General features: G+C 42.5%; 1 protein-coding gene and 1 long non-coding RNA gene across 3 annotated transcripts in view; one reads left to right on the forward strand and one right to left on the reverse strand.

Moving 5' to 3' along the window:
- The first annotated feature begins 7,298 nt into the window (after nt 1-7,298).
- The window catches only part of CMTM8 (CKLF like MARVEL transmembrane domain containing 8), a 39,210-nt gene continuing 22,879 nt past the window's right edge, over nt 7,299-23,629 (forward strand). Inside the window, exon 1 of one of the 2 annotated variants that reach the window (XM_055804442.1) lies at nt 7,299-7,649. In XM_055804442.1, coding sequence (XP_055660417.1) covers nt 7,491-7,649 — 159 coding nt within the window. In that variant the 5' untranslated portion in view covers nt 7,299-7,490. Of the gene's footprint in view, nt 7,662-23,629 lie in introns of both variants that reach the window. The other variant, XM_055804441.1, reaches the window with a different exon arrangement.
- LOC129784489 (uncharacterized) lies at nt 8,732-13,031 on the reverse strand. The gene is made up of 3 exons (XR_008747279.1): nt 12,739-13,031; nt 9,172-10,251; nt 8,732-8,862 (listed from the first exon to the last, which is right to left on the reverse strand). It is a non-coding gene; the product is annotated as an uncharacterized LOC129784489 (long non-coding RNA).

The raw sequence follows: 23,629 nt of genomic DNA on the forward strand, positions 1-23,629 counted from the left end.
CCATCTCAAAGCATCCTCTGCTTAGTCCAGATCTAATACTGCAAACCACAGGGCTGTGCCAATTCGCATAATTGAAATACCTATATAATGAGGTTGCTCTCAGTAGAAAAGGCTGTATTTAAGCTGCACTATGAGCATTTAGTAAAATCCTTCTTGGTATGTTTTTCTCCTGGTTCAAAGAGCTTAGACAGGCTAACTCCTGTCAGCTCTTCTCCCCAATCTCCTGAAATCCCCAAATGAAAATCTTCCTTTCTTCTGCAATTCTCTTTTCCTTCAACGATCTAGCAAAGAAGCATTATCCATGCTCAGTAGCTAGTTAGTAGGGTGATAAATGACTTGACGGGATAAACTTTCTCAAGACGTGTCATAAATAGGATAAGCCTTTGTTCTGAAAAAATCCTGGTCCCTTCAAAAGGCAGCCCATCATCCACCCCTTGACCGCTCTATAGTTTGATACCATGCACTGTTCTCATGTAGCCCAAAGCCTGCAGTTTTTAAGGCAGACTAAGTGAATTGAGCAATTTAACAAAATTTGGCTTTCTGATTCATTTTAAAATCCCAGCAGGTTTTTCTAGACTGGCAACAGACGACACACTCTGTTCCCTGTAAATACATGCAGCCACAATAGAAAAATCATTCTCTCTTCTATTTTATTTCCTGTTTCTCCGGGCTCCTATTTCTCTTGCAATAGTTATTTTCAGGAACCTGGAACTGATGAACGCACTAAGTGCTTTGCATCACTGCAGCTATTTTTTCATGCACTGATGCAAGATTTACCAGGTATCAGCAGCTTTGCATGCTGGTTTTGTGCATATCTGTAACACTAATGCTACGAAAGCATCCAGTAATTATTTATAGTCATGAGAAGTGTTCTGTCTACTCTAAAACACTGGTGCCTGCATCTCTGTGTCCTGCTTTGAGTTGAACTTGGGTGTGTTTTGTGCTAGGGAGTTTTGTTTTGTTTCAGGACTAAGACTGTTCTATGAATAAAAATATCGAGGTCATTTTGTTCTTTCGTGTTCACAGAAGTCTTTTGGCACTGGTCTAATTACAAAGATAAATTGCTGATTTGAAAATAGCGATAGCATATCAGTCAGTCACTTGGAGACTTCAGACCATTACATGGTATAATGTGTTTCTCTGTTAACATTTTGCTCTCCTCCTGTTAACGGATAAATGCTGAATGTCTTTATCCCGTACTAATGCTTCCATACCTTCCACTGTTGCGTTCTCCAAGGCACAGGTCGGTGCTCTGCCAGGCTCCCAGCTCCCCTCTCCCGCCCTTCAGCCCCCTACAGCAGGGCGTGCGCACTCCTGTACCTCGCCCCAGCCAGCTCCGGCCTTTCTCAGCAGATCCTGCACTCAGCCCACTGGCCTTTTTTTCTTTCACTGGATGAATATTTCCACCCTTAAACCTTGCAGCCCACCTGCATAAAACTGATTCATTCTCCCTGTACAGCACTTTCATCGCCCTGCCATGGGCCAGGCACAGCCCAGCCAGTGAGATTCATGAAAACCTTTATTCTGCTACTGCTTCAGGACAAGGAGGTGATGTGCTGGGCATTGGTACTGCATGTATATTGTACAGCTGGGTGACCAGAGCATTAGCAAGATTATGCTTTATGGAATTAATTGGAATTCATTTCAATGGTTTTTCAAATCACCTGGGTCATCTCTTGTCATGTTCTATGTAATACAGACCACAAAATTGGTCAGTGTAAGCTTGGTAAAGCGTATCTTTTAAATAAATCCATAGCTTTGAATTATAGATTTAAAATGATGAAGAGTCTACTGCTTTACTTAATAAATTATTCAAATATCCAATTAGGCTGTATTAAAAACATAAGTTAAAAAAACCCAAACAGCGATGGTGTGTTTTTTTTTTTTTAATTTTCAGTCTGAATTTGTTCAGCTTCAGCTTCCAGCTGTGGTATCTGGTTAGGTTTTTGCCTGCCAGCTACTGGATGCCTTCTCTCTGTGTATATTTGTGTGTATATATACACAGCAAGCTCAAGTCACCTCCTAACATTTTAGCATAATATAAGGTGCACTTCTGGTCTCAGGCATGTGTCAGGTTCTTCTCCCAACCACAGCAGAGCATGATAGCTGTCTGTTAATAAAGCCTGCAAGCAAGCTGATGGCAGAAGTTATGAGGTAGCTGTAAACTCTCTCCTTAATCGTGGATGATGCTGTGATGAAACCACAATGAAATTGTTCGGTCTTTCATTAGCTATCTAAAAACAAATACAGCATTGACAATTTTGAAGGTGATCTTTTCCTCCAGCTGTTTTGCACTGGGCTTGAGTGCTGTATAAACATTACCTGCTGTGATTTACATAAACACTTAGGCAAGCACCATCCTTAATGAGTAAAAACCTACATGTCTTCAGTGGAAATGACTGTATTCTGAAGCACTGTGATCACCAGGATGTGTTTGTACCATAGTAATATTTAAAGGTCTATGGAGGATTGATGACCCCAATTAAAGTATTTATGAGTGTGCCTCTAGGACAGCCCGTCTGGACATGCCCAGAGGCAGAATAAACTCCTTCCTCGGGTCGCATGACACCGGATACTCTCGACAATTCGGGTGGCCGGTGATTTGCATGTGTGAGAAGGCATGGCCACCAGCTGTGCTTGGAGCTGTGCTTGCAGGCTTGCCCTAAAGGCAGGCAGCTGAGGAGCAGCCTGTGAAATACGATATGGGCATAGTCTTGCAGGTGCATTACAGATTTTAGGTCCTTGACCCCAAAGCCTGAAAACCACAACCCCCGTTCTGAGATTTGTACGTAGACTTCTCACTACGAACTCCTCCCTTAATTTGAGTAGGTGTACTCTCTGCCCTGAAGTTAAGCATATGTGTACAGCATGCAGGGACAGTGCTCTAAGTACAAATCGGCTCTGGAGGAAGTAAGCAATTTTTCTTCAGCACAACACCGAAGACACGGTTGCGTTTCAGGGCTGGGAAGGATTTTTAGATTCCCAGAGCAGATAAAACAGCTGGTGAAAGGCTAATCCATGGAAAATACATGGCTTACGTACTTTGTGATTTCACTTCTTAGCAGGATCGCAGCCGTTTCCTTATTGTCATGATAATGGGTTTCAAAACTGGGAAAAAGGAGTTTTTAAAAAACCTTAAAGTCAGTATATTACTGTTCGCAGCATGGAGTCAGTTCTCTGTGTGGCAGTGTATATGTTCTGAGACAGCTTTTTGGCAGGTAAAATGTCTGCATGTGTACAGTCAGGCCTTTGTCCATATAATTCAAGTAAACTTCACGTAAAGAAAGAAATACTTGTGAGAAAAGGAGTACAGAACATAAACAGCTAAATTTTGTATTTTCTAGCATTAGGGTAGTACCTTACATATCTGATGATCAAATCCCATGCACTGTCATTACTTGGACTGTAGTTTCAATTGGTATTGATATTACGTTTGTTGGTTTTGGGGCGCCCAAGCTGCAAAACCAAACAAGCCTCGTGTTCAATAACTCCACGTACAAACATAGATCCTCTACAGATTTGCAGAAGAACAGCAGTTTTGAAAGTATAGGCATCTCATCTGTTTTCTCTTTGTTGCAGCAACATTGGAAGATCTAAGTATCTCAATCATGAAAACCATCTTTACTTTGCAAAATACTGGTTCATACAGAGTCATTTGCCTTGACTGATCATTAGGCATGCCTATAGCTCATGTCACTACCAAAGTACAAATCAAGTATTTCTGGTTTGGGTTAGTATAAATCAGCTTTTCTGTACAGTTGTAAGCCATCAAAGAGTAATATATGTTATTAATTATTTACTTAAATATGTTTGTAGCTCAAAGCCTACACTTTGCAGATTCCAAAAAGCCATTAGGAAATACTCCAAACATTTTTTGATTTAATGCTAACTAAAAATATCTCATCCTCAGGTTAGCACGGTGGGATGTCAAGGGTGAGAATATTTGTTCTGGACATTCGACAAGAATCCATGTTCCTTATGTATGACCTGGGTTCCACGGGAAGTACAATTCCTTTCTTTCCCTCTGCAGAGTAAGTTCCCTTAACTTTCTTAGATCGTTCCTAGGTGGTTTAAAAACAGGAAGTTTTTGTTGTTGACTGAAAGCTTGCTGATGACCAGTGAAAAATCTCAATCACCTTTCCTTTTATATGTTTACTTCTTTTACTTAAAAAAAAAAGTCCAAATAACTTTGACATTTGAAAATTCTAGGATTTGGGAGGGGAGAAGGGAAGCTGTATTTCAAAAACAGAAAACCAGTTCAGGAAATTCCAGTCAGCTCTGCTCCTTGGGCCTGTGAGTCTACTTTAATTAGCACTTCCAGTTGTCCAGATTGTTGCTAAGGCGGTAGTTCTAGAGAGCTCGATCAGTAATCTCAAAAATGTTGATACCTCAGGATTTGAGAACCAGACCAGTTTAAATGGAAGAATCTGCTAATCAGATATCTAGACGTTCAGGAATAAACCCTTTACTTAGAAACCTGATGATACTTGTACGGGCTATTTTGCTTTTACTAAAACGTTTACACTGAAAGCCTTCACCAAGTTATTTTTCTAACTACAGTTTTCTTCATTATAATAGTTGAAAGAGGTTACGATCTTGACTGGTGTTTAAAAGTCTCTCCAATCCTTCCATTGAAAGGTTAATTTAAAATAGAGAAAATGGGCCACCTTCTTCTCTCTTGGTAGTTCTGTATATAAAAGGTTGATTGTTCCAGCAGCAGCATTCAATTATTTTGCTTCTGATGCTATCTACATGTAAAAAAATCTAGCTAAACTCAGATGGTCCCTGCAGGCCTTCCAGTTCTAGCCTTCAGTGCAAGGATGCAAAATAAAACATCAGAGCCTCACAGTTAGCATTCAAAATATAAAGTATTATGTTGTCAAGTTAAAGAATGAAATTTGCTTCCCAGAATATCAGTGATATAGATAACCTTCTGGAGCATTTGCCCTTTTTTTAGTGAAACTCATTCTTCGACTATGTTTGGAGAAATATGTGCTAAGGAAGTCAGAGTGGCAGCCAGTGTTCAGAGAAATTACCCAGAAACATAGCCATCCAGTTGTTGTTGAATTAGTCATGATACTAGACCTCTACAACAGACATTGAAAACATATGCTATGTTAATAGATTGTTGTTGAAACAGATAGTAGTTGTAATGGAACAAGTGTTTCATGATCTGTGTCTTTGGTTTACTTTTTCTTTTTTTTTTTCCCCTCCACAGGACCTGGGATGCTCAAATGATAGATGTGCAGACCAAAAGCAGTGAAACTTACTGCTCTGATTGTGATGGTTGAAAGAGATACAGCGCTGACCTCCAGAATTTTAGGGAGCAAAATTAATACAGAGTTTTAGAATTATGTATCAAACCTGGGATCACTGAATAACATCCTGGAAACATGGTGAGAATATACATCCAGTGTAAAATAAATCAGCTGTCAAAGGAAAAGTGATGTGAATGACTCAAACCATTTTGAAATTTGTTAATTTTACTATTGGTGTGAAATTTAGCCCCACCTTTACTCACCTTTGCTTACTGATCTTCTAGGTGGGAAACTGAAAAGACAGGAGTCTTTCAGAGGAGAAAATCAATGCTGTTACAACGGAGCCTCATGAACAGCAACAGGGGCATCTCAAAACAGCTCTGGCATTGGAAGGAAGCCTGGCAGTGCTGAACAATCAGATAAAGCACTTTTTAGTTGCAAGCCAGTTGGAGCAGGTCTCTAAACAAACCAGTGCACAGATATGTTCTGTGCCTTTAAAATCTCAGCTCTTACTTAAGAGAAGGGGATAAAACAGGAATGCAACCAATACAGAATGGCTGGTAACCACAAAAAATGACGGTTTTGCCAAAAAGTGTAACATTCCTCATTCATGGTTGTGGTGTTGCGTTAAATGGTTTGAGTGTGTGGTTTGCTAAGTCTCCCCCCCCCCCCCCCCAAGAAATTACATGTTTTGTATATCATATCATGCTGAGTAGCTGGTATCTCGTTCTGAGTAGCTGGTATCTCATTCTGATGACCTGCAGTTCATGTTTGCAAAACTCTGTCACATTTCTTCTGCTGTCTTAAACAAAAAATTCACCAGTGCCTGTGAGTATGCAGAGGCTCCACAGAGCCCAAGCCAAGACACACATTGCAAGAAGCCCCTGCAGCCTGTGCTGCAACACACTTACACTGTGAGTGGAGGCACAATCATGCACAAGAACCAGTTTCTTTGGGTAATTAATGTTTCCTGTATTTCTGGGAGAAACTCTGCCATCCTCCTCCTCCCTTCCCAGCCAATTCAGTCCCTTGCTGAAAAGTAATACTGCAAAATCCATTCTTTGTTAGCCAGTAGGAGAGCAGCAGTAAACAATCTGAGGACAATAGCCACCAGACATATGGAAAACACTTCATTTTTACTAAGCTGCGACATGCAAATGCTTTGCTAATGAGAATTCCTGAGCATTAAAAAAGACTATAACCTGCTTTCTTGTTGTTGAAACACCGTATGTTTTGTGGCATGGAAGATTACTTTACCAGCTCTTAAATGACCCAGAAAAAATATTTTTTTTAATGTGACACTTTGGGAAAGTGCTAAGAAGTATAGGTTACGGAACAGCTTGACACTGTCAGGTAGTAGGCCAATAATGACCTCATACTTCCCATAGTTTTCATGGCTTTTAAAAAGTCTTTTGCATTGCAGAGACTCCTGGTTGGTTTCAGCTCCCAGCTAAATCCCCATTTCCAGCTCCAAGAGGGCTGTGCCATCTCCTAGCCTCTTGTTCCCTGCCCGTGGCACCCTGTGGTGGTTCCTCTCCCAACAGCGTGAGGCTGATGAGCGATGGCAGCCAGCGGGGACAACAACCCGCCGCAAAAGCACATCTCCTGTTGATGGCTGCTGCCCATGGAGCCAGGGGTGACAGTCCAGACAGATGATGATGGCAGGCGGCAGGGGTCGGACACCTCAAACCGTGCGCAACCAGGAGCTTAGGGCAATGGCTTCCCGCCACGTTCTTCCAGAGCGCAGGTGGCTGAGCTTGGCTCCTTGTCCCAAGGCCGCTGTGGGGGACACAGGAGCCCGGGAGGCCAGGAAATGGCTTCAGAGGGGCCCTGCGTTGCCCCCTCGGAGGGCCCTTCTCTAGCGCTGGGGATCCCTCGCACCAACCCCCCCCCCCGTCCCCTATACCGGCCGGTCCCCCGCCGCCCCCCCTCAGCGCACTGCCGCCCGCCCCGTGATGCGGCAGCCCCGCTCCCGCCCCGCGGGGCAGCTACGGGCGGGGCGGGCGGCCCCCGGACCCGCCTCTCTGCTTGGGCCCGGGCGCCGGGCCGCCTCCCCCGCGGCGCCGGGGGGCGCTGAGCCGAGGGGCTGCCCGCGGCGCCGGGGCCACACAAAGCGGCGCGCGGCGGCGCCTTTCCCGCCACCCGTCAGGCGGCAGCCGCCCCCGCCCCGCCCCGCCCCGCCGCCGGGCCCGGGGCCGGCCGGCCGGCTCGGGCAGCCCCGCGGCGCCGAAGATGGAGCCACCGGTACCGCCGCCTCAGGAGCAGCCGCCGCGCCCTCGGTCCCACACCGTCACCACCACCAGCAGCTCCTTCACCGCCAACCTGTCGGCCAGCTCCAGCACCCTCGCCTACGACAGGGAGTTCCTGCGGACCCCGCCCGGGCTCCTCATGGTGACCGAGATCGTGAGTGGCCCCGGGCGGGCGGCGGCCATGGGGGAGCCGGGCGGGGGGTGCGCCGCGGGGCTCTGCCCAGCGGTGGGGGGGAGCGTCTGCCCGGCGCGGGGCGCTCAGCAGCCCGTCGGGTCTCCGCTGTGGAGAGTTCCCGCCGCCCTTTGCCGGTTGGGACGTTTCCCCTCAGCCCGCCACCTGCCGCGGCTCGGGCGGGTCCGTCCCGGCAGGTGAAGGGCGGCTCGGCGGGGGCGCAGCCCTCCCGCCGCGGGGCGGCCGGCGCAAGCAGCGGTGACACCGCGCGCACGCAGGCAGCTTGGTGCCCCGCAGCGTCTGCCGCGGCATCGCCTCGCGTAGCGGGAAAATGACTGGGGGCAGATCGGGAGCCCATCTGGGGAGGCTTTCCTTTAACTGCATTGGCTGTACACACCTTGTACCTCATAGCACACAGGTAACCCTGCCCCGAGAGTTAATTAGGCACCTTACCTTCGTTTTGTAGGTCAATAGAAATCCATTTCCTTATGCTTTTAGTGGTCAGCTATGCCTGCACAGGGTGGGGTACGATCTAACACCTTTTGGTTTTGGTCGTGATTTTATTTTTTGCAGAAACGCGGTGAGGTTTAAGCAGACAGCGCAGGTGGCCCGGCAGTGTGGCCTGTGGTCGGTGGCTCAGTGATGGGCAGCGAGCAGCGCAGCGCTGGTGTCCTGCTGCGGGCCCGCCTGCGCTCCCGGTGTTAGGCCGTAGCCGCTCGGCTCATCTACGTTATCAATAGTTAAGGAACTTGAAGGCCTGGTTGCCCCAACTAAGTTTTTGAGTTTCCTGTGTGATGTTTTTGCTTTGATGATGCTGGAAGGGTTAATGTATCTGGTCAGATTAATCTTCAAGGGTTGAAAAACATTGTGCTCCACCACGGCAGTGGAATGACTGTGGGTTTTGCTGACTTCAAAGTTAAAGTAGCCAAGGGAAGCTTCAGGCTGATGTGTGTTGTAGGACCTCTGGCAGGAGCAGTGCCGTCGGGGAGAGGATGCGCATTGAGATGCCAGCTGCTGCACGGGCAAGTAGGGCTTGAGGGTGAGAAGTCAGTGCCTGCTACCAGCTGGCACCTTGTATGCTGGTGTGGTTGGGAATTCTGGTGGTCTTCAGTAGGTAGGCGATTGTAGTCTTGCTTCAGCTGTTAAATACAGGGGATGCTTCATTGTCAGAATTGTGGTAGGTCTGTGAATAAAGAAGCCTTAGTTTTTGAAAGAAAAGCTGCTTTCTTTCCCACTCTTTTTCCATTTCCAATTACAACAGAATTACAGACCTTTCTTCTACTTTATCAGAAGAGTGATCGATTGTTAGAGAGGTGCCCAAGGCTTTTCCCAGGCCCTACTGGAATGTCATATATTCAGCCTGGCTTCGAATACTGCATCAGCTGCGCTTAAGTTGAGCTACATAGCCGCAGGGCATGGACAGGCTCTTACTCTTTGTTGGAAGTGTGCTTTCTAGTTTGTGTTGACAGGTGATTGTATTTGTGTAGCTTACCTTTCTAAACAGAGTGCTGATGCTTTTTGGGGGGCGACTTTTGTTTCCTGTCAGCCATTCATGACTCTTGGAATAGTTACGATTCTTCAGCCACCACTCTGACATGCTTGAGTCCATTAATACTGACATTTAGAGCCAGCTTTGGTTTAAGTTTTGTAAGTACATTTACCAGTTTCAGAAAGAACCTCAGTGCTACCTGACTTTGTAGCCTAGTGTAGTTGTGTCTGCACTGCAGGCTTTCACATACGTATTTTTACTGATCAGCAGTATGAAGATATGCAGTCTGGTCAACTTGAAGGAGCCGATAGAACTCTCTAATGTAGATGAACTTACACTGGTTTGTGATGATGTATTTGAGACACTGGAGAACAGTTTTAATATGAAGTTGAAAGCGATAAGGCAGGTCCTACAGTAGTAGGATATTGCTAGATACTGCCTTTGAGGAAATAACTGCTGGTTCTTAACCCCACTGATTTTAAAGCAGGTAGAGTAGCTCCTCTTCTGTGAAGTGAAAGGAAAACGCATTAGTGAATACTGTGATACAGAATTAACTGAAATAAACCAGTTATTAAAATCCAGTGAGTTTGTATGTGTGTATGTGTATATATATATATATACATACGCACACATGTTTGGCATTGGTTTTTGGTCAAATTTTTCCCACCAGTTCTGTATGTTCTTTGTTTTTTCTGAGAGAAAATGTGCTTTGAGAGAGCATGACTAGCTTTATGCAAGATTTCTATTTCAAAATTGGCCACGCATATTCTGCAGTAATGGAGTTGTATACCATAAATCAGTCAGTCCCTGCCTGTTCTGATCATCCTATATATATAAAAGTTAGAGCTTGCCTGCACAGATTACCTTTTTAGGATATTTCTGACCCTCTGTACTGATTCCCCAGCTCATAGTGTGATCCTTCTGCTAAGGATTTGCAAACCTGTAAATGGGACAAACTCTTATGTATTTCAGTTACAGGAGTTGCAGCCTGATAGATCTTTTCAGTTGAAGCAGCAAGTTCTGAAGTGCAGCAGCTGTGGTAAGAGCATGCCTTTGCTTCTGCTGTCTCTGCTCTGGAGACACCTATGAGATGGACAGGGAAGAGGACTGTTTTTAGTAGGATCTTTCATCACTGTAGCTACTCATCTGCCAGATCCAGTGTTCATTAGGATACTACATTAACACTAAGCTAGGGGTGTTAAACAACAGTGCTAAATGTTTGAAGAGTTTGTGCTGTGGGGCTGCATAAATATTTGATTATTGCAGCTGTCAGCAACATGCATGCAGCAAGAGTGCAGTCTGTGATTCCTGGCTCTGTAACTGGAGCTCTCTTCTCTGTATAGGCAAAGGGCAAATCTGTGTTATTCTTCAACCAAAGACAAGGGAAAAGCAGGAAGTTACCACATAAATTAAGTCTTCCACTCCCTTAAATAAAGGATCTTGATCAGGTTTTGCTCCTCCTTCCCTAATTTGAATGCTCTGGAGATGAATTTACTGCTGTGTGGATTTCCATGTGTGTTGGTAGCCAGCCTACATCTGCACTGAGGCTGTGGTTTAATGGCACAGTAAATTCAGCTTAACATCTACTACTAAGAGATTCTTTGCAGTGTTGCAAAACACTGGTCTGCTATTAACTCGGTCTGCTGTTTCCAATTTGTTCAAAATGAGTTAGCTTTATAAAGACAGGTTTTATGATGGATCAAGTATTACATGTCCTTTACGTAGCTGCTTTAAAGCCAGTATAAATCAGGGATGAGATAGACTCTGCGTATTCAGCAGTATTGAAGTCATGTACCCAAACCTGGTTCAGTTTAATTTTGTAATGCTGTTTGGTCTAGCACTGCATACATCTAGTATGAATGAAAACAGAAGTGCAGCCTGAAGTGTAGGCTAAATTACCCGGTGCTGACAGATTTCCATTGCCTTCTACATCTGCCTCCCTGATGAGAGAGCATACAAGGTTTCCTGCCACTCAGTGGGAAAGAACTGGGGTCAGTTTATTTCAGCGTAAAGAGTGAAATAGGAAATGCCACTGGATTTCTGAGAGGTCTTTGGGAACTGGCATAGAGCACAGCTTTGGCGTGTGGAAGCTCATCCAAATTAGTTACATACAGAAGTAATGATGCTTGCTGACCAGGGCAGGGGCTTCTGACTTGGGAGACTTGGATTCACAGGCCTTAGCTGGCCAGTGACTACTGACAATGAGTTCATGTGCATTTCTTTTACTTCTCTGAATGCCTTATCTGTTCATGGAATATGGATACAAATCTTTGTAAGACACATTGAGAACTGTTGGTGAAAAGTAGCATGTAAGATGTAAGCACTGTTACAGAAAGTCTTTAATTCAGATGTCAATCACCTGGGTTGACACTGCAGTAAAAATACATCCTGTAGAAGATAATTGATATTACCTATAGTCTAACATACCCCTCAGGAGGATTTCTAGTTTCAAAAGAAGCAAGTATAGTGATTTCCAGAGATGTCTTTTGAGTGTTTCTTTTCTGTACAATGATGGCCCAGAAAGACTGTATATTTGTCTTCCTGAGAGTTTTATGGCCGAGATAAATGATGGCTAGTGATACCTCCTCAGAGCTTTAAATTGGTTTCTCACATCAGGCATTATGGATCACTTTGGAGAAATGGAGTTTTGTGGTTGCTGTGGGTGTAGTTATAAAAATATTTACTTTCTAGCATGATGACATTGATTCCTTCAGACTGTGGCTTCACACGAGTGTGTTGCTGGTTGCAGTCTCTTGTAAAACTTGCCCTACTAATTTTAAGGCTTGTGATGGCCATTTGTTGTTTACAAAACCAAACACTACATAGCTTGAAAAGGTTTGGAAGGTTGTTACACTGCTACTGCAAGTGAAATCTTGTGATGGTGTAAATTTTAGTAAGTTGTAATTGCAGTTGCATTTCTTCATGCTATTCTATGCAGATTATTCTTTGAGTCAAATGCGCAGAATAAGATATGTACTTGAAATATAGAAGCCTGATAGGAGGTTACATTAATGGCACCACATAAAATTGTGGTTCAAATTTACATTTCTGGACAATAAAAATAATTTTGATAATGTTTTTATTATTCTTCAAATGTAAGACCTTTGAAGGCTTAATTCAGAAAAGAAATCTTGTTGAGTTTCTTTATTCTAGTAGAGTGGTGAGCCTCAGAATATTAAATAGATATTGAAAGTTATGTCAGATTTAAGATATTGAAGTTACCAAAACGAGAACAACTGGACATGTCCAAATGTTTGTTCAATAGGCTTTTGCCCCCTTTTTTTCCCCCCCAAGAGATGCATCAAAATCGCCTCCAGATATTCAAGTTCTGAATTATGTTAGCAATAGAATCATATAAATGTTAAGAAAAGCAGAAGTAATAGAGTGAAACAAAAATTGTACTACATCTTTTTAAAGCTCTCCTTGCACGCAGCTTTTTCTTTTAGTCTTATGCCCTTTCTGACTGCAGCTCCGAGTTTTATTTATAGATCCCATGTTCCTTCTGCACCCCCAGATCTTGGAACAGCCCTCAGAAGCACAGAGGGAGTTTGATGAAGCCTCTTTACTCACCTGAGTAGGAGCAGCAAGATTTTCTCTTACATCAGGAACAGCAGAGAATTTTTCTGTTGGTGGTGGGGTTGTTTTTTTTAACTTACAAAGCAACTTTTACTCCAGTCATAGTGTGTCTGCTTGTATGTAGTTGACAATGCTGAGGCACTTCCTGACGTGTTGAACAAGTGCTTTGCCTAGAGGAGATGTACGTAAGCATGGTCTTAAAATGATTCACTTTGAATTACTGAGTGGATTCTCTACTAGTCAGTTACTTCATCCAGTAGCTTCATCTTCCTGTGCATGTATAAGAAGACATAAAGTCTAAGCTCTTTGCTCTCGGTGGGACAAAACTCTCTCAGAAGTCAGGTTGCAGTTCTCCTTTTCTTCAGGTGCTGTTGTTCCACTGCTAACCCTTAGTGTAACTATCCCTAGTGTAGTGAATACATGCATCTATGTGATTTGCGTCTTCCTCTAGATCATATTGTTGCTTAACGTCCTGTTTCCTTAAAGGTCTTTGGTTTGTTGGACAAGATCAGGGTGTTTCCTTGGGAGGAGAAAACTGGGGGACACAAGAAAACAGAAGCTTTGGAAAGTGTTGTCTGGAACATACTTCAAGTGTAGACAGAAACAGTTATAAGGATTGACATGGTAAGAGGGTGGAGATGTCTCTCAGGCTGAATGCAGATATTTTATAAAATGTAAAAAATGCTAAATATTTTTTGTATCTCAAGGTTAAGGTAGAAAATGTATGAAATGTCATTATTTCTTCATAAGAAGAATGCTTGAAAGGCATACTTAAACATCAGCCTTGTTCTTGAATGTGTAGTGAATAAAATATATTTCCTTCTAGTAAACAATTTCTTTGTTTTGTACCTACTAAAATCCTTATGCAGCCCAAAGCTAATTTGAAATAATTTTTGGCCTTCAGCAGCCTGTGTCTGTGTGTTGGTGAAATGTGCAGTCCACCCATTATTCCTAATGGAATAGGTGCAGCTTCCTAGGTGCTTAGCTTTAGTGTGATGCTGCGGCTGGGTGTTTGACTCATGAGGGTGAGTGCTGAGGCTAAAAACATCATGGTCTGAGGACAAAGGCTGATAATTTGGCTGGAAAGAGATTGGGACTGCATCTGTGAAAACTGCCGTTTACCAGCTATGCCAGCTGGTCCGATAAAAATTATTGTGGAAGCTGCATCCCTGGCTAACCGTACTATGCGAGCTGAGTTGCTTGTGAAGACCACTGGTATTGTTAGATACAGCAAATGATGGAGATACTTGGTGCTGGGTTTTGCCCTAAAATGAATGCAAATCCTGGACTTGTTTTTGTTGGGTTTGTTTGTGGGTTTTTTCCTCCCCTTGTGTTATATTTTTATATTCTTTCTGCAGTAGGATTCCTGCTTTCTCCTTGGAATGGTTTATTACACACTGTTAAGACCTCAAATTAGAGGATCTTAAAGTAGTATATGCTTATCTTAAACATTTTTCATGCCATGTGTGATGAAGAGATATATTTGCTGGCAGCGTAGTAAGAATGTGAGCAGGGAAAGGGTACAGACAAAAAGGTTAATTGACTGAGTCACACAGGACTCTTGCAAAATCAGAAATGGCCCCCCAGTTTCTGACTCCTAGAACCATTAAGTGCTAGATGCCTTTCGGTCCTTTCACTCCCAGCCCTAGGATGCTGGGAGCGCTGCTGTGTACCTGGAGAGCCTGCACATGTGTCTGCCCTGTCCTATGTCCTGCACTGACTGCGTAGCAGCAACAAGCAGGGTTAGAGCAGTGGTGGCTCAAGGATTCTTCTTTAAAATTGTATTCTCAAAACCACAGAAAAATTCTCTTGGGGACTCTGAACCCTTCTGAATGGGAAGTATAGAGACAATTACGATGTATTGCTCATGTTTGGTGAGTGCCTTCTCATTCAGCCTGCAGTTCTTTCCTGTTCTCTCCTGGGAATAACAGTGCCATATATTTAGTTTCTAATGGTCCTATCTATTTATCTATATATATATACAAAAAAACATAGGTATGTATTTTTTTTAGTTTGATTTTTCTTTTGGATAAATTCCGTATTGTAACAGTCTGATATGTCTGCACTTGCTCCTCTTTTGAGTTCAGAAAAGCGGTAGCAAGTGTGTTGTTGAGGAGAGGACCAAGCCCTCTTTTCTAGCGTCAAATAGCAAATATATTTTAGTGTCCATCAGACCTTTGGCAAGGTAGTTGTCTTCATGTGGCATGAGCCAGTTCCTGTGGAAGCTGCTGACACTGATTCACCTGCCTCTGAAAAGAGCAGCTCAGGTATAAGACTGGTAAAACTCCAGTGAAGGAGGGACTGAATAAGGAAAGAATCAAGCCCCACCGCTTTCAGTGCGAGCTGGGTCTGGCTCAGGGGAGGTTTGGTGTTAAGCTTACGTTAGTGAACTGAAAGAGGCTGGAGTCTTGGTTCCACATTCTTTAATACTGAATGCAGGCTTTGCCAGATCACTTTGCTACACAGATTTGGATCACCCCTGGGCATGACTGCATTTTTGCCAAATTGGAGCACAATACTGAATGTTCACACTGTTCCTTTTTGCAAGGTATGGGTGCACAGAAGACGCTGATGCAACAGCAAGTTTGCTGAGACAAAAATCATCAAAGCAAAACAAAAAAAAAAAATCAACAAATTGGTCTCATTAGGGGGCTGTTGTCCCAGCAGTTTGTTCTGGGCAGCTGCGATGTTTCTGGTCTGATATGAGATGCGTCAAAATCAGAGTTTGTAGAACTGAGGCAAACTAAGTAAGCATGGTAATAATCAGCTAGATGTTGCCAGTCTTTGGAGATATCATAATCTAGTTACAAAGAATAAATATAGTGAAAAATCCAAGGTGGGACTGGAAAGAGGCCATGTGGGGAAAGCAGCCTCTCTGATCCTACTCCGGTAATTGCTGCTTGTGTTTAGGTGATAGTCTGATGTGCACAACTTGAAAGGAAACCTGTCAAGAACCTGGGCTTCATAACTGAAAACAAGACTAGTTTGTATCACCAGCTTTAAATGTAACTGCTATGTCCAGGTGACACTGTTTCATGCAGACTGCATTTATTTAGCCTGGAAGTTGTACAGCCACTCAGTGTGTGTAGCGATTACATGAAAGAGTCCCTTTAATACATATTTTAGCATCTGTTCTCTTCATTCAACAGTAGTGCTATTCCCAAGGCTGCAGCTCCTGCAGCAGGTAGTAGCTGAATGTGGCAGCGCAGTTTTGAGGAAAGTATGAGGATCCCTAGGAGAAACTTACAAATAGAGGCACAGTGTTGCATGCAGGAATTAAACACTGAAGGGCAGGAGGAATGGGCAAAAAAGCCTTCAAGAAAAGGAAAACCTCTGTGAGGTACCTTTAAAATGACACTTCAGCTGATACTATCAGCCTTGGTTGTCTCCAACTGGAGACAGCCACTGTATGGCAGACTGACAAGGATCGGGTGAGGTGAGGGTGAATCTGTGGCTGGATGCCTGTTACCGCTGCTGTAGATCAGAAAGCATAAACAAATGCACAATTGTCCTCTATGGGCTCTGAGCACAGCTGTGATACCTGCTGGGGAGGGTGGTGCTTTTGTTCAATCCTTGGAGGGGAAAAAGCTACCCCAAAATGACAGCGTCTGCATTGATTTGGTTTTAGTTTAATTTCTAAATCACGATGTACCTTGCTACCAGTAACATGATGTGCCGTTTCAAAGAGCTTGCGTGTGTATAGGCACATACAAAACCATTGAAGAAATACTATTATAGCCAAAGGTCTTGGAAATTAAGAAGTGCCAGAATTGATGTTCACTCCAGCAGTGTTGGTTTGGTATTGGATTGTGTGCAGACACTGGAATCCAGTGAAATTCTGCACAATCATGTTATTTTTATTGAGAAACTTCTGTCATGGTTGTTGCACAAGAGAGCTTTTCTGGGAGTGACTGGGATATTGTGTATACAGCATTGGAGGAAGGCATGTTATGAGTAAGGAAAAGGATTATTCAGAGAGAAAGGATGGTCTCCTGGCTAATTGCTTTCCTTGGAAAATTTGACTTCTGCTTGCACCACAGTGTTCCTCTGGGATACTAGATAAGGCAAGTGAAACTTACACTTCAGTGTGCTCACTTTTTTCCTTTTTTTCCTGGATCCCCAAATTTGGGTCTGAGATGTGAAAGAAATGATTATTCACAGTTGTAGCTGAAGTCAGTATGAGCTATGTTCTGAAGAGGTAAAATGCAGTACCATATTAAGTGCTGTGGGAGAAAAGAATTTTGCAGTGAAATTTGGCAAGAAGTACTTTTGACCTTAATTTTAGTGCACTCACTGTCTGTAAAACTGGGATACCATATTTCTTTATCTCGCAGAGATGTGTGTAATAGTTTACTGATGACTTCTGAGATAATTCAGGTAACAAAGTACTTCTAAAGAGCCCAGGCAGATACAAAGCTCTGAGTTGCATGCAGGGAGCAAGTCTGCAGACCACACAAGTAAACAAGAAGAAAACAAAGTGGAAGGTGTTAGTTCTGAAGAAGACTCTCCCTTCTGTTGCTGCATGCAGGTGGTTTTGTGGAGAAGGGGAAAGTATGTGGTCATTAAATTACAGACTATACCATAATGTATACTTAAGTAATGACAGAATTAAGATGTGTGAAGAACTTCCAGCAGTGTTGCATACTTAATTGAAAGTAGTTCAGCATATGTTTGTACCTGTCTCTTGTCCACTTTTCTACTTCTTCATCCCAAGTCCTAATTTTCCAACTCTTTTGGTGTGTTTTCTGGTTGGCTTGGTTTTGGGGTTGTTTTTTTTTTTTGTTTTTGTTTGGGGGTTTGGTTTTTGGTTTTGTGGTTTGTTTTTTTTTTTTGTCATTTCATTCCTTCAAGTCTTCTTGCCCAGCTGCTCAGGGCAATTTGCTGAAGGCCTGCTTTGCACGATCTTCATCCAGTCTGCTGCACTTCACTTGACACAGATAATCAACATAGAAGATGCAGTGCCTATCGTAAGAATTTGGTAAAATGGAGTTTTAGGAGAGGAGGTGTGAGGCCGCTGAAAGAACAGGCTCTGCTCAATATGACACATCCATCTTTAATGGTTTCATAAAGCTGTAAGTGGACAAAACTATGAAAAACACTGTAGTATTTTAGAACTATGTTAGAAATACTGATAGTGATACAGTGATTTAGGAGGTTATTGGTTAATGTTGTGACATGTTTCGTTCCTGCATTGTGGAAGGTGCTTTCTTTTCAATAAACAAATGCTTCTGACTGAGCCATAGGCATAGAGCAGGTTGGAGAGACGTGGGTTTTGTCAAACCTACCACAATCTTGTGATGACCTTTGTGAAGGATTTTTAGAAGAAGGCTGAAAAGTTCTATGCATCCCAGACTTCTTATATTGAAGAAAAGCAGGATCTCTGTTGGGATTTCTGATTGCTAGTCTGAAGCCTTGCTGTGTTCATTGAAGCCATGTTCATTGGACTGGCAATACAGTTACAACAGTTATTTAGTATTGTGGCTTGCCAGTTGACCTCCAAGATGAAAATATTTCTCCTTGCATGTGGTGTTACTAAGATATAGCACAGTACAAATGAATACATTATTAGTGTTCTTTCTTCTTCTAATGCACAGGAGTGAGTCTGGATGCCAAATAAATTTTGTACTGGACAGAAAGACAGTTGTCATTGGGAAACTACTATATTTAGTTTTGAAAAACCACAATCCTTATATTACTCTTTTGAGTAGATTCTTGCATTAATGGGACTTAACTTTAAAAGGCAGTGTGCAAGAAGAAAGAAATTACCTGCTTGAAGAGATGGCTCTTGTTTTGTATTTGAATTATGACCTCCATCTGAAGATGGATAATACCTGCCTTGAACATACGACACAGCCTATAGAATTATGACTGAATGATGAGACTTAACAAGAGTGGAATAATGATAACTTTTAAAGTTATCAGTTATACCTTCATTGTTCCATTCATTATATTTAAAGAATTTTCCCTGTTTATTTTCTCAGCAAAAAAGGTAGGAATCTTAGCCAGGAGAATAAGGTTTCCAAACATTTTGTTCAAACTTGGTTTTTTTCTAGACTTTGGCAATCATGAAAAATGACCAGACACTTGTACAAAGAACTTGACATTCTCTTTAATACAGTAACAGGGAAATATCTAGCAAATGTTTGCCTGAAGTAAGCAAGTCAAGATAAAGTGTTAAAGGTGAGGTGAGGTCTCTTGGAAAGTGTTTTACTAGCTCAAGTTAAAATTAAACTGAGTAAATAGCAATAAATGAGATGGAATTCTCTAAGCTTGGTTACATCTAATTTTTACTTTCTTATTAAGTTGAACAGTGGAATGGTAGCCTCAGAAAAAAAAACCCAAACCCACCCACACACACCCCAAACTGAAACCAACCCAATCCAAACTATGCCTGAAGTAATTTTCACTTAAGAAACTGAGCTTTATTTCAAAATGCCTCTGCAATTTAGGTATCGGTTAAAAAAAAAAAAAAAGTGAAGTGCATTCTAAAAGAGCACTTAATTTTGACGTGTGGTGGTTGTCTATGTAATTTTACAGAAACAGCAATGTACACAAGAAGACCCTGAGAAGAGGTGCAAATAGAGTCTAGATGCATTGATGGGACAGAATCAGATTAAGATCTAATGTACACAAACAATATTGTTATGAAGAGAAGGTTATAGTGAACCAGTTCTTGATGCTATTAAAACTTGTTGCACATTTCCCATTGACTTCAGTCATCCTGACGTATCCGCAGATGAAATGAAAACAACATGAAAGCCTACCAACCGCAAAGGCTGTACACACTAATTGGTGCTTATATTGTTTGTCGGGCTCTTAAAGATCAGCACCTCCTTTCCGATAGTCGTTTCCTATCCACTTGTTAGCATTTGGTAAAGGGGCGGCTCTGTTGTTCCTTCCGTCTGGTGCTGAAGAAAAGTGTATGCCCAGGAACTTTCCCCGCTTTTTTTTTTTCCCCAGCACTGTGGATTAGTCTAATAACAGAGATCACCTCCCTGAAGACCTTTCCTCTCCAATACTCCTTGCTGTCAAATTAGATGGAGATTAGGAGGAGACTAATTAACGCTTCTTACCTTTTTTTTTTTTGTGTTGATCACTGAGCTAAAATTGACTTTGGGAAAATGAAAGGCATAATTAAACCACTTGTTACCAAGATTTCCCCCCCTCCCCCCCCAAATTCCTACAAACTGCTGTCAGCGCTACCAGTTTGTCTACCAGTTTCATATGTACATTTTCTTTGTCTTAAACAGGGTAGCTGATAGATGATAAAAGGGGAAGCTGTGCAGATCCATTCCTTGGACATGCCCTTTCATAACCCAGATGTCTAATTTACATATTTCTTTAAAGCTCCCTATAGTCATGTATCACACAGTACAAGGAGCTATCTTACTTCATGATGAAGCATTGGTCATTTTGTAGTCATCACCATACCCTCATGGTTCTATTAAATTCTAAGTGTCAAAACAACTCGGCATCACAAATGTTGATCTAAACATGTTTCTTCAGTCCAGCGAACAAGTGTGTCTTACAGCTTTCCTGCTTCATCACTGGATTATCACATATGGCTTCTCCTGTGTCAAAGGCAAATCACTATGCATGCTGTGTTCTTCCTTTTCCCTTTGTGTGAACTAGCAAAGCTCCCAGCTAGTGATGTCTTTCAGTGGCCTAATTCCTTTCTGCTTTCTTGGTTTTATTTGCTAAGAGCTCTAATATTGTCAGCAGAAGGGGATTACATTATATGCCTCTGTGTTTGTGCACAGTTTGTGATAGAGGGCCGAGTTTTCAGTGTGTGTGGATTTGAGCATTTTAATATAACAATAGTTGGCAACTTGAAGAAAGGGGTACCAGCAAAATACTGCTTTTGTAGTCAGTTTTGGTGGGTTTTTTTTTTAGTTCTCTAAAGAATTTTCCCTCTTTGATATGAATTGTCCCTTTGGTTTGAAACTAGTAATATTATGCTGGCGGGGGGGGGGAACATACTAAATATCTCTGACTGCACATAGACTTTTTAAACAAAAAAGCCACCATAACACTATACAGGTTTACAGCTTTCCCTTCCCCCACTCAGTGGGAAAACAGGAACTTCTGAGTGGGAGGTAAATAGCTGAGATACTCAACAAAGGGTATTTGAACAAAGGCTGGTGACACCTCTTTATTGTATCTGCATCTTTGTCATTCTAGGGAAGAAAATACTGGGCAGAAGAAAGCTGTGATCCAAATCTGAGGAAAGAGAAAGAGGAAAAGGTGTGGAAGTTAGCGAAGTAAATATAATTTAGTTGGTTGTGTATATTGGGATGGTGTAATATAAACAGAACTACAGGAAAAGGCTTGGGTTTTTCAGAAGAACCACTTGGGTGGGAAGGGAGCCTGCTGCCAGCTCGGAGCATACCCTCAGCCTGGAACCCCTCACTCAGCTGCCTGGCTTTTGTTACTTACCTAGAGTTCTCCTCCTTATAACTTTGGTGTGTGTGCTGCATCACTTGCTGCTAACAAATTGCAGTGCGGATGCAGATAGCCTTTAACAAAGTCGCTTGCTGCGTTTTTCAATATTGGTACTGCCAGCTGCCTGCTGGGTCAGGTCGTGGCCACCTCCACTGAACCAGCAGCTGACCCAAGCACAGTTCCCATTGCCTTAAACCACGATGAACTGTGGCCTGAGTGCTGCAGAGGCAGCTAACTGGTAAGCAGTTGCAAATTTGGTGCTGAAGGCTGGCAAGGTAACTGCCCTCTAGTTATCTGCCTTACTTACCTGCCAGTGGTTGATGGTGTAGTAGCCTTGTTCTCCATTCTCACAATTCAGTCTGCCTGTGCGTGAGACCATGCCCTGAGGTAGAGCTGGTGCCCTGATCTGTTGACTTGACTTCTGTAATGCAAGTGATGGAGGGAGGTTGGATAGGATGGAGTGCAAGCAGGGCTTATATTTTAGACAAATATTTTGACCTCGTGGTAAGGAGGTTTCCTGAATTTTAGGACAAAATTCTAGCCTGTGCTAGGACTGTGGATACACTTTGCTAGGTATGTTTGAGGGTTGTACCAGTTTTCAGTCTGGTAACATGATTGTCTCCCAGAGCAAAGTGGTAGCTATGCTTGCAGAGAGGGGCTAGAAGAATGTGTGGGCAATACCTTTCCAGTATGAGGTGTAATTGCTCTAAACACCTCTCTTGCAGGCATGGGAGATCCACTAATCCATAGTAATCCCTGTAGTTTGCAGCAGTTCTGACATCTGTGAACTGTATCGGAAAATCAGATTTGGAGAAATGGAACTGAGTATGCTTGAAAACCCAAAATCTATTAGCTGTATTGTGGAGACAGTGAAGCATAAGTGCATGCAGCAAGAGTTCCTGCTTATTTCTTGACTTTTCTGTGTTTGTGTACTACAAGAGGTAAATGCAGAAGTTCTGAATTTGAGTTGGTGGCTTTTAAATGCAGACAGCTGAAAAGGTCTCCATGCCTTGCTGTTCACTGCAGTTCAGAGTTCAGTAGTATATGGTGATACCCCAAACCAGCAAGTTGTTTACCTCAGATATACTGTGTGGTGGAGTGCAGTAATTCCAGGTGCAGCTTTGTGTGCAGTCACCCTCACAGGGCAGCAACCTCTGGCAGAAAAGCAGAGCAGACATCTGAGGGAGATCAAGTCATTTCTGCTCATTTATTTAAATCTGAATAAGCCAATGTCTTCGGGCCCTGAAATTTTTTTCCTATGTTGGCCCCCTTGCACTAAAAAGCTGGCATTTGTAGCTAGTTGTTCTGTTCTTTTGTTTACCCAAGGCCCATTAAAGCAGTTGGAGAACATTATACCCTGCCTCACTCACCAGGACATATACTTAATTTATTACTTTGGTAGTTTGAATTTCAAGTGTTAGGTATCCCACGGAGCATTTTACTTTGTTCTCTTATGCTGCATGCACCGCTTGCGTATTTATTATGGAGAGCAGGCAGGCTGTGGGAAAACCTTCAGGGTTGTGGACTTTTTCTTCAGAACCTTAAAATTAAAGTTATGGAGCATGGTAACAAGGACTTCTCTAAAAGCATGACTGATCTGCATTATCTTTTTACATGTTTGCCCAAATAATTCTTTTCCTTTGGCATTAATATTTTCACCTGCATATCATTCTTCATCTTTGTACCCTAGGCTTCTTTGTAAACATTAATTGTTGGACAGTGGTAACAACTTTTAAATAGGTCTCTATTGAAAACTTAATTCTGGATTTTCCCTGTTGCTGATTCCTTCAAAGTAAACTCTTTCTACTACTAGCATGAAAAGAAATAGGAGAAAGAAAAAAAAAAAACGGGGGGGGGGGGGGGGAAGGCATAGATTGTTGTCAGAAGCAATGTTAGTATTTGTGATTATCTCTTGTTCAGTTGTGTCTTGTCAACAATTTTAACTACAGCTCTTAGTACAAAGTTATCTCTGATATCAAAGTGACGGAGATTTCAGAAAAGGACATGCTTGGAAACTGACTTCAGACAAATTCAGATGAGAAGTGGGGGTGAAGTTTTTCAACAATGAGAGTTGTAGGCATTATAGCAGCTTATTTAGCGACAAGATGAATCCTATCACTGCAATGTCTATGCCAAGACATCATCTCTTTCCAAAAATAATGTTGTAGGGTGAAATCTTTATACCATTGCCCACATGGCCAAAATGCTCCTTTCTGACTGTGAAGTCTGAACACAAATGCCTCCAGTAAAGCATATGCAGGTATTAAATATTTATAGGCATGCTGTTCTTCTACATTGTTAATGCAAAATGTATTCAGGAAAGAAAATTTTGCAAGAGAAGGAAGAAAATTTTTTAGTGAGATACTTCTACAACGTGTGGATCAGTCTTTGTACCTTAATGTTTACCCAAAACTATGGATAATGGTTCATGGGGTCAGACTTT

Source organism: Falco peregrinus, chromosome 5 (assembly GCF_023634155.1).
Source record: "Falco peregrinus isolate bFalPer1 chromosome 5, bFalPer1.pri, whole genome shotgun sequence".
Taxonomy (NCBI): Eukaryota; Metazoa; Chordata; class Aves; order Falconiformes; family Falconidae; genus Falco; species Falco peregrinus.